The sequence below is a fragment of the Petaurus breviceps genome, unplaced genomic scaffold (assembly GCF_028583685.1).
Source record: "Petaurus breviceps papuanus isolate PSGF00001 unplaced genomic scaffold, PetGlider_PUasm1.0 398, whole genome shotgun sequence".
NCBI lineage: Eukaryota > Metazoa > Chordata > Mammalia > Diprotodontia > Petauridae > Petaurus > Petaurus breviceps.
In genome coordinates this window covers 451,363-465,771 of record NW_027186314.1, presented here as the reverse complement: position 1 = coordinate 465,771, position 14,409 = coordinate 451,363, and the positions used below count along the sequence as shown (strand labels likewise).

General features: G+C 50.9%; 1 protein-coding gene across 2 annotated transcripts in view; it reads right to left on the bottom strand.

The window, feature by feature from the left end:
* Nucleotides 1-14,258, bottom strand: part of LOC138170848 (SH3 and multiple ankyrin repeat domains protein 1-like) — a 45,569-nt gene extending 31,311 nt beyond the window's left edge. The window contains exons 1-7 of one of the 2 annotated variants that reach the window (XM_069100354.1): nt 13,006-14,258; nt 12,533-12,736; nt 11,510-11,581; nt 10,291-10,399; nt 9,056-9,207; nt 3,792-3,959; nt 3,411-3,527 (exon numbers count right to left, since the gene is read on the bottom strand). In XM_069100354.1, coding sequence (XP_068956455.1) covers nt 3,411-3,527; nt 3,792-3,959; nt 9,056-9,207; nt 10,291-10,399; nt 11,510-11,581; nt 12,533-12,736; nt 13,006-13,257 — 1,074 coding nt within the window. In that variant the 5' untranslated portion in view covers nt 13,258-14,258. The remainder of the gene's footprint in view (nt 1-3,410; nt 3,528-3,791; nt 3,960-9,055; nt 9,208-10,290; nt 10,400-11,509; nt 11,582-12,532; nt 12,737-13,005) is intronic. The other variant, XM_069100353.1, reaches the window with a different exon arrangement.
* Nucleotides 14,259-14,409: the final 151 nt, after the last annotated feature.

Here is a 14,409-nt window from a genome sequence, read left to right as displayed (position 1 = left end):
GGGAGCTCACTGCCTGCAGGGGCCCTTCCACCTCTGGATAGCTCCAGTTGCTAGGAAGTTTTTCTCGACATTAAGACTAAGTTTGCAATTCCTGCTCATTGCATCTCTCAGGTCAGCTTTAACAAATACAATCATCCTTCAACATGACAGCCCTTCAAATACAGGAAGACAGCTACCTTGTTCCCCTGAATCTCCACTTGTTCCCAATGCCCTTCACTGATCCCCTTGGCATGATGTCAGGGCCCTTCTTGCTGCCCTCTGGACATTCTCCAGCCAATCAGTATCCTTCCTACACCTGGCCCCAAGGGCTGAGCCTGATGCTTCAGAGGTGTGTCTGATGAGGACAGTGGGACTGTTGCTTCACTACTCCTGGAAGCTACGTCCCTGCTCATGCAAGCTCCAATCACTGAGCTTTGGGGGCTGCTACATGGCACTAGGCCCAGTGGATAGAGTCAGGCTGGGGTTGGAGTCAGGAAATTCAATTCCAGCCTGAGACACCCACGAGCTGTGTGATGTTGGGCAAGCCATTTAACCTCTACCTGCCTCGGTTTCCCCCTTTACTAAATGGGGACAGTGATACCAGCTAGGTGGTGCAGTGCAGAGCACTGAGCATACAGTCAGGAAGACTCATTGTCATGAGCTCAAATCTTGCCTCAGTCACTTCCTAGCTGTGTTACCCTGGGCAAGTCACTTCACCCTGCTTGCCTCAGTTTCCTCATCTGTAAAATGAGCTGGAGAAGGAAATAGCGAACCACTCCAGTGTCTTTGCCAAGAAAACTTCAAATGGGGTCACAAAGAGTGGGAGAGGACTGAAAAATGGTGGAACAGGAGCACCTGCTTTGCAGGCTTGTTCTGAGGATCTAATGAGATGTTTGTAAGGCTCTTAGTACAGTGCCCGACACACAGTAGGTGCTTAATTAATGCTTCTTCCCTCCTTCCCCTGGTAAGTATTGAGCTTGAATTAAAATTTTTGGTGATTTTCAAACCAAAGGCTTGTGAAACTGGTGTTTCAGACCTAAGGGTAAGGCCTTACATTTATCCCTACTGAATTTCATCTTATTAGATTGGGCCCAAGGCTCATACCCCACCAAGATCTTTTTGAGTCTTACTTTAGGCACCCAGTATGTTGGCTTTGTGTCATTCTCAGATCCTCCATGGAGATAAGCATGCATCAAGGCCTGGCCCAGATCCCTGTGGCACTCCACTGCAGACTTCCCATCCAGGTAACATCGAACCATTGGGTCTGGCTATGAAGCCAGCTTCAAGTTCATCTTCCTAGACTACATCTCTCCATCTTTTCCAACAACAACAGTTTGAGGTATTTTCTCAAATGCCGTGTTCAAATCTCAGTAAATCACAATATCCGGCATTCCTCTGTAGGTTTGGAAACAGTCAGAAAACGAAATGAGGTTCAGGCGGATGAAGCCAGCCTGGCTCCTGGAACAGCCCCTGCCTTTGAGCTGTTCAACCAGCACCTCCGGAATGCTGAGCTCTGGGACTTATGGTCCAGCTCGCGTCAGGTTCACCACCCAGGGCTTCTTCCCATCCAGAAACACTCTCTGCTCCCGGGTAGGTCTCCTGCTCTCCCAAACCACATCCCCCAGTCCTTTCAATACCCAAGGATGGAATTCATCTGGGATCTCTTGTGCCCTTATTTTTTTTATCTTAGAATGTATAACCAAAATACATCAAGAGGACAGAACAACAGAATGGGTTTCATAAAATGACGTCTAAGGTCTACATTGGGGTTAAATATAAATAAAGGATGGGGGGGAGGGCAGCTTCTATGGAGCTCTTGCTGTGTACCAAGCACTGTGCTGAGAGCTTTAGAAATATGATCTCACATGGCCCTCATCACAACCCTCAGAGCTAGTGCTATGATTATCTCCATTTTACAGATGAAGACGGCAAGGCAGTTAGATATTGTTAATTACTTTCCTAGGGTCCCACAGTCATAAGTGTTTGAGGCATTATTTGAATTCAGGTCTTCCTGACCACTAATGCCAACAGTTGCCTCTCCAGGCCATGAGAAAAAGACCCAAAGATCTGAGTAGATCACAAGTTCAATCTGCTACAAGACTGGAATGTAAAGGCCAAGTGGAGTGACACGATCTTAGGCAGCAAGAAGAGAAACATAATGTTTGGAACATGGTGGGGCTGGTAGTGGGCCCACTGTCCCCTTCTCTGCTCAGACCCTCCTCTGGAGTATTGCAGCACATTAGAGGAAAGACCTCAATAAGTCCGAGGGAACTCATGGGGGACAAAGGCCAGGACGAGGACAAGATGGGATGCTGTGCCCTCACAGGAACTGGGGAAGATGAGAAGACTAGGGGGAAGAGGGGAGATCCATGCTTGGTGAATGTGGAGAGTTACCAGAGGAAAGAGGGAGGGATGGGACTGGCTCCAGAGGACAGACCTAGGATCGATGAAGACAAGGCATAGGGGGGTAAATGTCAGGCTGATATAAGGAAAAATTTCCTCATCGCTGCTCCAAAGTGGAGGAGGTGATGAGCTTCCCATCACTGGAGGTGTGCGAGTGAAGACTAGATGATCTTTTCTCAGGGTGGCCTAGATGCCTGCTGAAGTCCCCGGTGCTGCATCAATTCTAGGATTCTGGGACACTGCGAGTGCCTACTCTTATGGGAGCACTCCTTTAACTAGGGAAGGCAGGAGCTGCCTCATCATTTAGGTAGTCCAAGTGCAGCCCCAGCAGGCAGACCTCCCTAGGGATGGCAGATTCCTTCGGGATGATTTGTGGGAGGTCATGATGGGCAAGAAGAGCCAAGGCAGCAGAGAGGGACTCCTGGGATCTGCGGAGGTCCAGACTGCTGAGACTCTCTTGGGAAGGCTTGGGGTCTTCGCTGGCTGAGGAGAGCCTCAGCAAACGTTGGCGAGGTCCCAGAGACCCCCAGGATCCAAGAAGCCTGGACCATCAGTAGGACCAGGGATCCCACTGTGGGATGCCCAGGAGGGTCCTGCCCCAAATTGAGCCTCAGTTTCCTCAAATTCCTACATTCCTCAAATGTAAGATGAGGAAAGAACTGAATCTGTTCTGAGGACTCTGATGTTCCATGCTTGAAGGGCCCTTCCAGCTCTGACTCCCCTGATTCTGTGAGCTGTTAATGTTCCCCCAACACCTACAGCCTTTCACTGAGCACAGCCCGCTTCTTCTCACTCTCTTGTAAACTTGTGGACAAGGACTGAAGCAGACGTCTGCCATCCCCCCCCCCCCCGAGTACACAGCAGAGAGCTGCCTGCACATGCTTCTTGGTTGTGGGTGGAGGGTGGATTGTTGCAGGTGGCACAGGGAAAGACCCAGAGAGAGGGGCTGGGCCGGAAGGCAAGGGGGTGTGTGGGGGGGCCACAGAGGAGCAGGAGAGGGAGATGGAGAGGTCCCTGCAAAGACTGACCTTGTTGTAGAGAGCACAAATGTGCAAGGCCGTGTTCCCGGATGCGTTCTGGGCACCTGGCTCGGCCCCATAAAACAGCAGGTGTTCCAGATGCTGGGAGTTACCCCTCTGGCAGGCCTGAGCAGGGCATCAGGGAAAGGGAAGAGAAGTGAAGAAAGTCCTTTCAGAAACTCCCTCCAGTCTTTAGAGACCCAGGCATCCATTCCCTATTAACTCCATTCCCGGGGTCCCCAGAGCCCCAGACATCTCCACACACCACGCCAATCTCAGGGACACAGGCGTCTGCCTCCAGTCTCACGCCATCAGTGCTCCTGGCCATCAGCCCCTTCCCTCTGGCTTCCTCCCCAGTCTCTGCCCCCCACGGAGCCCTGGATTCCAGACCTGGTGGATTTCCTGCCAACCGTTCTCATCCGCGATGCCCAGCTGGGCCCTATTATAGAGCAGGAGCTCACAGCATCGAGGATCTCCACCCACCATGGCCGTGTGGAACAAGGGAGTCAGCCCCCGGCGGTCCTTGTAGTTGGGGGATCCCCCAAGATCCAGCAGAGCCTGGAAAGAGGAAACATACAGACAGGAGGTTACAGGTTAATGCAAACCCTTGACTCTCCCTGAGAAGAGAGACAGGAATGAGCCAACGCACTGGGGGCAGGATTTCACTGGCATGGGAGGACCAGGCTGGAACTCACGACACTCAGGTTCAAACTCTGGCTCTGGACCTCGGAAGATGAGTGGGAAGGACTAGGTGTTCCCTAAAGTGACCTTGAGCAAAGGGGGTAACATGGCATGGTGGAAAGAGCCAAAGTTTGGGAGATGGGGGATCTAGATTCAAATTCCAACTCAGCTAATTTACTATTTGTATAATCATAGCCAAGTCATTGAACTGCTGCGGGCCTCAGTTTCCTCTTCTGTAAAATGGGAGGGAGGGTTTTGGACTACTTGATCCCTAAGGTCTTTTCCAGATCTAACTCTTAGGATCCATGCCCCTCCCTGGCCTCAGTTTCTCCATCTGTAAAAAGTAAGTGTTGGACCAGGAGACCACAAAGATACAATGAAATGAACACTGGTCCTAGATTCTAGTCTTGGCTCTGTCCGGGGATCAGCCTGGGAACAAGGAGGGGAAGGGCCTATGGGCACAGAGTGAAGGGTGGGCCATGCTAGGACTGACCCTTTCAGAGTCGATTTCTTCATCCTGATTTGTCTACATTGGACTGGTGTGCCATTGGTTTTTGTACCTAAATCATCATCTTCCTTTCCCTTATCCTCTAAAGCATTCAATCCTCCCTTATTTCCTCATCACTAAAATGAAAAGGTTGGATTTGGGCTAATTTAGCAGAAAGAACAGCAGAATTAGAGTCAGAAGATCTGAATTCCAATCCTGAGAATCTTATTTTCTAAAGCTGAAGGGACTTCAAAGACCATCTTGCCCAATCCAGACTTATTATCTCATCAGTCTAGGAAGCTCTCTGGTGAGGAAACTCCTCCGACCAGCAGCTGGAAAGGAGAGAAGGTGGATTTTTGTTCACTGAAAAAAATAAAATTAGCAGAAAATGTAAAAGATATCTACTCCCTGACTTTAACTTGTACCACTTATGAATAGCTGTAGTTGATAGAAAGTTTTTCTTGATATGCTATGAACTCTCTCTCCTCATTCTGGCCCTTGGGGTCAGATATTTGAAGGCAGCTCCCACCTGTCCCCTAAGACTTCTCATCTGTAAGCTGACCCTCCCATGGCACTATCTTTAGTTATCTTGCCTTCCTGGTTTCCTTCTGAATGCAATCCCCTTTGTCCACATCCTATCTAAAACATGGCACCCTGGACTGCACACAGTTGTCTCCATGTGGTCTGAGAAGGGCAGAGTCTGGTGGGACTATCACCTCCCTGACTCCAGATACCAACATTCTCTTTACACAACCCAAAATCTGTTAGGTTTTTGGGTTGCTATTGAAGTGATGACTGGCTCCAGCTCCAGCTCCCCTAGAACCTCCCAGGTCTTTTTCCCCTAAATTCTTATCTAGCCACAACCCCCCCCATCCTGTACTTGTGCAGATGACTTCAAACAAATGTAGGCTTTTACATTTCTATTAAATGTCATCTTATTAAATTCAGCCCACATCTTCCACTCATGAAGTTGATTTTTTGAGCCCAAGTGTAGGCAGTAATTTACATTGATCTGCTCATTTCATTCAGCCCATCACTGCAGCCTGTTGACAGCTTCGAGGATCTCAAGGGAGGAGGAACATATGACTTTGGGAGGCAGCCCTTTCTATTCTTTGGTAGCTCTAATAGCTAGAAAGTTTGACCTGACTTGAGGCAGAGATTTTCTGTATTCATAGGGCTTCTCTCCATGCTCCTGGATTCTGCCCTCTGGGCTCAAGCAAAACCAATCTAAACCCTCTTCCCACTGATAGCCCTTCAGATCCTTGAAGACAACAGCCACGTCCTCCTCAGGTCTTCTCTTTTCCACGCTAGGTGTCCCTGGCTCCTTCAAGTGACCCTGACAAGCCTGTGACCATCATGGCGGCCATCAAGATGCTTGATTTATCGACATCTTTCCTAAAAAGAGATGCCCAGAATGGAGCACAATAGTATAGATGGGATGTGAGTGGAGCAGAGTCCGGGGATTGTCCTCACTTAGAGCACTGGCCACATTCCATCTTTCTGAATGTAGTCTGGTGGGCTTGCCATGTGTCACTGGGATGACACTCTAGCCAAAATCTCACTTCCCAAAAGCTCCCAGATCTCTATCAGATGAACTGCAATATTGCCAACCCTCCACCCTCTTATGCTTGGGAAGTTTATTTTTTGAACCAAAGTGTAAGACTTTGTATTGATCTCTTCTAAAGTTTATCTTATTGAAATGAGGCAGGGTCTTTTAAAAAGACTTTGTCTTCCAATGTGTTAGCTACCCCTCCCAGCTTTTCGCCATCTGCAATTCTGATAAGCATGTCATTCACGTTTCCATCAAATCCATTGTAAAAATGTTAAGCAGCTCAGATTCCTGGAACTCTCTATTGAAAGAGACTTCCTGCCAAGATGACAGCAAATTACTGACCACACTTTGGGTCCAGCCATGCAAACAGCTCCCATTCCAAGTAATTGCAGGATGGCCCTGCCCACGTCTCTCCATTCCTTCTATAAGAGCAGCAGGAGAGGTTTTATCAAATGCTTTGCTTACTCTGTACCTATAGCATTCCCCTGACCTGGCAGGCTAGTAACCCTGTCAGAGAAAGAAATGAAGTTCACCTGCTATGCCCCTGTCATGAAGAAACCACGTGGGCTGTGATCAGTATGTCCCTTTCTAAACACTCATTGACCATCTTTTAAATAATCTATTCTAAAATTCTGCCAAGAAAGTTTTGCCTTATGTCTGCGTACTGAAAATCTAAGCTACCCTTCCAGGTACAGCTCGGTAGCTACCTCCTATAGGAAGCCCTCCTTGCCAACAGCCATCTCCCATCTTCAGCTCCCCAGAGTGCTTGAGAGTTTGTGCACCAGGCACTGGTACACCAGGCTGTACTTATCTGTGAGCCTATATAATTCTGTTGGTGTCCCCAGACCTTGGTGCACCTCGTAAGTGATTCATAAATGCTTGTTGGCTTGGGGGACACCTGGAGTCTAGTCCTGCTTTGGCCAGAGTGTCCTGTGTGACCAGGAAAGGGGCACTTTCCTTGTCTCTGCCTGTGTTTCTTTTTGGAGGGGGCAATTTTTGGAGTAAGGCAATTGCGGTTAAGCGACTTGCCCAAGGTCATATGGCTAGTTTTTTGTTTTTTTTTTGGTGTTAAATGTTTGAGCCTGGATTTCAACTCAGGTCCTCCTGACTCCAGGGCCGGTTCTCTATTCACTGTGCCACCTAACCGCCCCACTGACTGTGTTTCTTATTCTTCAAAACGAGTGTCAGACTAGAGGGTCTCTCTGCCCCATTCCAGTTCTAATGTCATGGTACTGGGTCTTCTAAGGCCTTTCTAGGCTCTGACATCTGTGTTCTAGGATCCCTCCCAGCTCTTATGTGCTGGTCTGAGGCTCTTCTTCCCAGCTCTGACATTCTTGTGTTCTAAGCTCCAGCCCAGCCCCTCTCCAGCCCATTCTTTGCTCTAAGCCCCTCCCAGTTCTGCTCTGCTCCAAGGACCCTCTTGGTTCCAACATTCCTAGCCTCGGGGTCTTGTAATTCTATAGTTGTGGGTGTTTGATCCCACGATGCAGCATAAGGGATAAAATAGAGGGCAAAAAATGAAGACAAGGGGAGACAAGAGGAATCAGAGGCTGCCCCCTGGGAAGCCCTCACTACAGCCAGAGATGAGAAGGGGCCTTTAGACAGGATCTAATCCAATCCTTCCATTTTAGAGAAGAGGAAATGTGACTCCAAAGAGGACAAGAGACTGGTCCAAGATCATCAAATAAGGAGTGATTTGGACCTTCCTCTCCCAATGGTCTATAGTGTTCTTTCAACTACAGGGAGTATTTGTGCTGGGACTCAGGGGTGAGGAAGTCGGGGAAGATTGCTTCAGGGAAGAGGAGCTGGGAGAAAGCATATCTAGGCATTTAGAGGCCCTGGGGTGTGTGAGAACAATCTGGGTTGGTTCAGCCTCCTAAGTACAAATGGGAATGTGAAGATGGACAGGTCCAGTAGACCCTAGCTCATACTGAGGCTGTCTGGAGGCAAAGCAGCCCAGGAGGCTGAGGAGCCCTTAGAGGTGGGACAACATGTGGGCTTGTCTCCTCTGAGCCAAGTCTACCACTTGGTATGTGTATGAGGAAGCTGGACCGAGAGAGGAGGGCAATCAGGACCGGGTTATGGCACAGGAGGCTCAACCCAAGGGCTTGGAACATTTCATCCAGAGAAGAACAGCCTCCAGAAGGACGTGATTGCCAGGCTCAGATATTCAAAGGGCTATCCCCAGGAAGACGGCTCAGCCAGGTTCTGATTGGCCCCAGTGGGCAGGATGAGGGGCAGAAAGAAGAGCAGTGGACAGAATCTGATGTTAGGGATGTGCGGCTGCATCCTGGAAAACAGAGCTGCCCTAAGAAGGAAGGGGCTGTCCCAAGAGGAGCCAGGAAGCTCAGGGGCCATTAAACAGTTAAGGCATGATGAGTGCTATTTGGGTCTGTGTAGTGGTATAGGCAAGGCTTGGAGAGGGAGTGGGTATCCCAGGGGCAAGGCAGAGCCCTTTGAGGGACTGCCTAAGGGAGGTCGGGGTTGACATGCCCTATTTGGGGGTATTTTAATAGTCCTTTGAGAGGCTTCCCTTTGGGGGGAATCTCTGAGGAGACTGTGGAGGGTCTTCATTAGGACATCTCTGGGGTCTTGGTTAATTTGAGATTGGTACTTCCTTTGGAAGTGGGAGTGAAGAATGGATATTTCAGAGCATCTCTGGGGAGATCTATGAAGAACTTGGAAAGGTCTCTGTTGGAGCATTTCTCTGTGAAGCCTCTGAAGGATCTGTGGGGAATCTTTCAGGGTAATCTCTCTTTGGGAGAGTTCCTTGGGGGTCCTTCAGTTTTCTGTTGGAGGGGTCTTTGTTGAAGGAGTCTTTCCAGAAGGACCTGCTGAAAGGGTCTCAGGGGAATATCTAGGAAGTCTGAATGGGCCATGTTTGTGGAAGGACTAATATTTCTGGAGGTCTACTTATGTGGAGCGGGGTCTCACCGTGAGGGCCATGCAATGCCGGGCACATACAGCCTTATGGAGTGCTGTCATTCCATCCCGAGCCCGGAAGTCGATGTGGGCTCCACCCAAGCAGAGAGTTCGGATCACATCCACTGAGCCCTCGATCTGGGCTGCCAGCGTCAGAGGAGTCTCTGAGGAAGGGTTAGGGGTATGCTCATGTCCTTCAGTCTGTCCCCTCTTCCTCCATTCTTTCCACCTCAGGGTCACCTGAGCCCAGAGCCCACTTAGCTCCCTGACCTCCTTCCTCCAGCCTCTGTCTCCTGTCCCCCAAATCATAAACTCCTGGTCCTAGTCTTCCGGCCCCCCAGATCTCAGCAATGGCCCAGTTCTCTGACTTTTGCCAAACCACCAAATCTCCATATCCTTTAGTCCCTTAACCACCCAGAATTCCCCAGTTCCTCCACATCCTCAGACCTCCTGAGCCTGTAGCCCTTACAACCTTTCCCCATCTCCCTCAATTCCCCAAATCTAGAATCACAGAACATTCAAATTAGAAGGAACCCCAAAGGCTATTTAGTCTACCCCATCAATGAACAGGAGTCCTCTCTATAACCTTTGAGAAGTGGTCAGCTGACCTCCACTTGAAACCCTCCTGGGAGGGGCCATCCCACACCACCTCCCCTTCTCACTATAAGACTCATCTCCCACTGTAACCATCACTCACAGCTCTTATATTTGCCTCTAGGCTTACAGAGCCTGGCTTCATCCCCCAACTATCCCCTTCAAATATTTAATTATTGCTATCATTTCCTCCCCTAAATTTTATCTTAAATACCCCAGACCCTCAAGTCATCTGGCCTCTAAAATCCATTCCCTTGATTCCCAGAACCCCAGTCGTCTACTCCCCAACTCCCAGAATTCCTAAGCTTCCAGATCTTCAGAAATGTTGTGCCTCCTAACACCTTAGCCTGTAAGCTTTTGCCACCTGTAATCTCCCCACACTTCAACCCTTAACCTACCAATCCTGCAGCTCCCCTTAACCTCTCAGAACTCCTTCACCTCAATCCCCAGGACTCCTTTGTCCTCTACATTCCTAACCCTCCTAGTCTTTCAATATGCCCTCCACCCCAATCCTCTAGGACGAGATGCTCAATTTCTGGTGCGAACCTTTGAATCTCCCTATTGTTCCTCATCTTAGATTCCTAGCCCCCAAGTTCCAAGCCCCCAGTTACCCAGCCACCACCCCTGTATCCCCAGCACCCGAGAGATCATACCTCCTGAGTCGGAGTCATGATAATTGGGGTCCAGCCCCTTGTCCAACAGTCTTGCCACCTTGTCAGATGTGCCAAGCTGTACATACTCCAGAAACTTCTTCAACCCGGTCTAGGTCAGGACATGGAGAGAGAGAGAGGGAGGGAGGGAGAGAGAGAGAGAGAGAGAGAGAGAGAGAGAGAGAGAGAGAGAGAGAACAATATACTTAGGGACATGGAAGAGTAGGGGATAATGCACAGAGATTGGGGAAAGGATGGAGGGAGGTAGGAGACATAGGGTGTCCCAATGTCAGACATCCTCTACCTCCCTTCTCTGGTGGACTCCAGAATCCCCAGGCCTGTCCCTTTCAGGGAGGAGGAGAAGCTTAGGGAGATGAAATGGGGAATGGTTAGGGAGGGGATAAGGATAAGGGATAAGAATGGAGTGCTCCAGGATAAGAAGTAAGGGGTCAAAAAAGAAGGCTATGGGGGGGTCAACAGAGGATGCTTGGAGGAACCATGAGATGAGGAAGGAATATGGTGGGGTCATAGGAGGGATATGGTGGCCAGTAACTCAATTCAGTAATTCAACAAGCATTTATTAAATACTGAATATATGCAAGACAGTGTCCTAGGAGCTGGGCAAAGACAAGAATGAAATATTCCTTGCCCTCAAGGAGCTTACTTTTACTTGAGGAATTGAAGTGGGACTCACAGCTGTTACCCTCTTCCCCACCCCCATCCCAGCCTCTTGCAATATAAGAGAAATAGGGAATGTAGAGAGATAGAAAGATAGACAGACAGACAGCAAAAGATAGACAGACAGACAGATAGATGGACAGACAGACATAGACAGACATAGCTAGCTAGATAGACAGATAGGGAAGTGCAGGAGGAAGGACATCGGGGTTCTTGAGAAATATGGCTTGTCAGGTGAAGAACACAGCAGACGCAGTGGGGAATGTAAATATTCAAGGGAGAAGGCCACCAGTGGGATGAAGAGAGATGGGGGAAGGGACTGTGGAGATTCCCAGGAAAGAATAATGGCTCCTACGTCTAGAGTACTTTTAAGTTTGTCAAGCACTAGACACAAAGCCACGTAATTGATTAGAAGAACTTGGGGAGTCCTGAGAAATTCTGAGGCTCACATATGGAGGGAGGAGATGAGGGGAAATATGGGAGGGTGGTTAGAAGCATCACAGGGACAGAAGTAGATGATGGAGACAAAGTCCCTTTCTTTCACCTTGGTATGGAGTTTTGCTAGCTGCTTCTCATCCAGATTGGTCTGTTTGTAAACCCGGGTCTTGTATCGGAACTGAGGCAGAGTGGGAGGTGAAGTTAGAGAAAGAGACATGAGGCAGAGTTAGGGAGACAGTCAGATAGAGAGGAAGCCCAAGCCTGGGGAACAAGCAGGGGATGAGGGGGGAGGGGAAAGGAAGTGCCCCTCAGCCCCTGCACTGTCCCCAGCTCAGGACAGGCAAGTAAAGTATGTCAGGCAAAGAAGAGCAGAGATGTGGGTCCCCAGGGTGAGATGAGGGGAGAGAGACAGCCCTGAGGCTTTCCATGACAGACACAGGGGCCGGGAGAGCCTTGAAAATGAAGGCTCAGGGAGAGCATGAAGTGTTCTGGGACACCAGGGGCCAGCAATCAGTTTGTGCGCTCTTGTCCTGGCCACAATGGGTAACTGGAATGGTATATGGCAGCAGACTGTCACCTGGTGAGGAGAACCTTGGGGGGACGGGCCATGGGAGGACCTGGGACCAGGGGACTGGATGTGGCTCATGTGCCAGTGAGAAGGGGCCAGAGGGACCACCCATTCCAACCTCTGCTTTTACATGTACAGAAAGAGACAGGGGCCCAGAGAGATTAAGGGACTTCATCTAATCCCACTGAAGTTGGGAGTGTCCTTCAGCTCCCCAAGGACAGTGGGGAGTAGGGGAGAAAGCCTTGGCTTTGTGCCCTTCTTACTTCTTTGATCTCGAACAAGGCTCATGACCCTTTTCCCCACCATTGCCTCGTCTCTAATCCAAGGGCTCCATCCCCAGGCCTGGCACTCTCTTGCTCTAACCACTGTGACACCTAGCTCTAGAATCCTGCAATTCCAGGGCTCTCCTTTCAAAGAGCACCACCAGGTAGAAATTCATCAGAAGATGTCACGGCCCTTGGGGGTTCCTGGAGCCCTCATGACTCAGTTGGAGAAGGTGGGTGTCTTGGGAGGAGAGTGGAGGAGAGAGAAGGGCACACCAAAAACAGGGGTGCCCCTTACCTCGAGGTAGGGTACGCCCTTCTCAAAGGACTGGGGGTATTCTCGAAGCAGCCTCTCCTCCTCCAGGAAGTTTGCATCCCGGCCGGAGGATGCTGGCTGGAACAGCCCGTAATTGAGCACGTCCTGGAGGCTTTCACTCAGGGCACACAGGACTTGCTGCTTGGCAGCCCAGATGGTGGCATCCGGATTGAACCTCAGACATTTCTGGGGTAGGGATGAGAGGGTGCAGAAGGTCAGAAGGGAGGCGAGCCTTTCTGAGGGAGGGGAGAGTTGCTTAGGACCTATTCCTCTGCTTCCTGTGGCATCTTCCCCAAGCAGAATCAGCCACCCCCATCCCCTGAGAGCAATACATCCTATGGTCTGGGGCAGAAGGCAGAAGATCTCTGGCCTTCTCTCTTGTCCCTGACATACCCTGGTCCCTACATCTGCCCAACTTCGTGCCTCCCAGACGAATCCAGACCCTCCCCACTCACAGTCTGATGCAGATCTGGGATCCCAATCCGGAATACCATCATACTGAAGTGAGCGTCGTCCGGTACGGACATGGAGCGGCCCTGCAGGCGGCGGGCAGAGGCCAGGCTAATGCCAGCCCCTCCAGCCCGGCCCCGGGCCCCTTTGGGTCCCCTGCCCGGGCCGTCCCGGGAGCTGTCGGACTCGGAGCCCCCTTCGGGGCACTCGCTCACACTGCGACGCTCCTCCTCGCTGGACACGGGACTTCGGGGCATCGTGGGGCCGCGGGGCCACAGGGAGCCGCAGCATCACAGGCAGCTGCAAGAGACAGTAGGTGGTCACCCCCCGGGCTGTGAGAAGGCAGGAGAGGTGGGAGCAGGGAGTTCACAAGGAAAGGCTTCCAGGGGTGGGGAAGAGCTCACACGGGGTCTCATGGTCCACAGGGATTCTCCTCTGTCCCTCCTTCCTGTTCTGCTGGACACAGGGGAAGGAAGGAAACAACAGGTTCCCATGCAGCTGAGGGGCTCGTCCCCCCTCCAGATGGGGAACACGTGCAGCTTCTGTTTTACACATTCAGAAGCTTTGGTACCCACAGCTGCCCAGGTGCCAAGGTGGCCACTGCCCTTCCTCACCTCCAGACCTGCCCCCAGCATGAGTAACCTACACACACGCAGCCCTAAGCTGTCTCCTTGCCCTTGTCCTTGGCTCCCCCGCCCCCATCTGCCCCACTTTGCCGCTGACCCAGCGTAGCCGTGTCCCAGAAACCGAGGAATCACCGCGGGAGCTACTGGCCCACTTTGCCAAGCCACCAAAAATGCTGCTAAAATTAGGTATGGGAGCATGAATGGCCTGACAGGTAGCCTGCCCTCCTGCCCTGGCCTTGCTCCTCACCCTGACCCAGCACCTAGAGGAAGGGGGAGATTGGGATCACTGGGCTGAGAAGAAAGGGGAAAGAAGGGACGGGAAGGCTGGACAGCAGCTTGGGTAGGTGGGCCGACTGTGAGGATGTGTGGAATTGGACAAGGTAGCTCAAAGGGTGTTGTCGAGGTAACTGTCCCCAGAGGAAAATGTGGTGAATGGGGACAGAGTGGGGTGGAACATTGTGCGGGGGGGGGAGCACCCAGATAGATTTGGGTGAAGACAGGGTGACAGTGTGGGGCCGGTGGAGGGGAACACGGCCTTTCATGGGGATGGGGTGGGTGTGGCACCCAGGAGGACTGATACATTTGTGCTGGTGCCAGTGGGATGGTGGTGAGGGTGAATGTAACTGGGTGAGGGATCAATTAGGACAGAAGTACATGGGGATGTAGGGCTAGGGGGCAGGCTTAGAAGATACAGAGTGAGAGTGGCGCTGAAAATGGATGAAGTGAGGGGACCTGATCTCTCTCTCTCTCTCTCTCTCTCTCTCTCTCTCTCTCTCTCTCTCT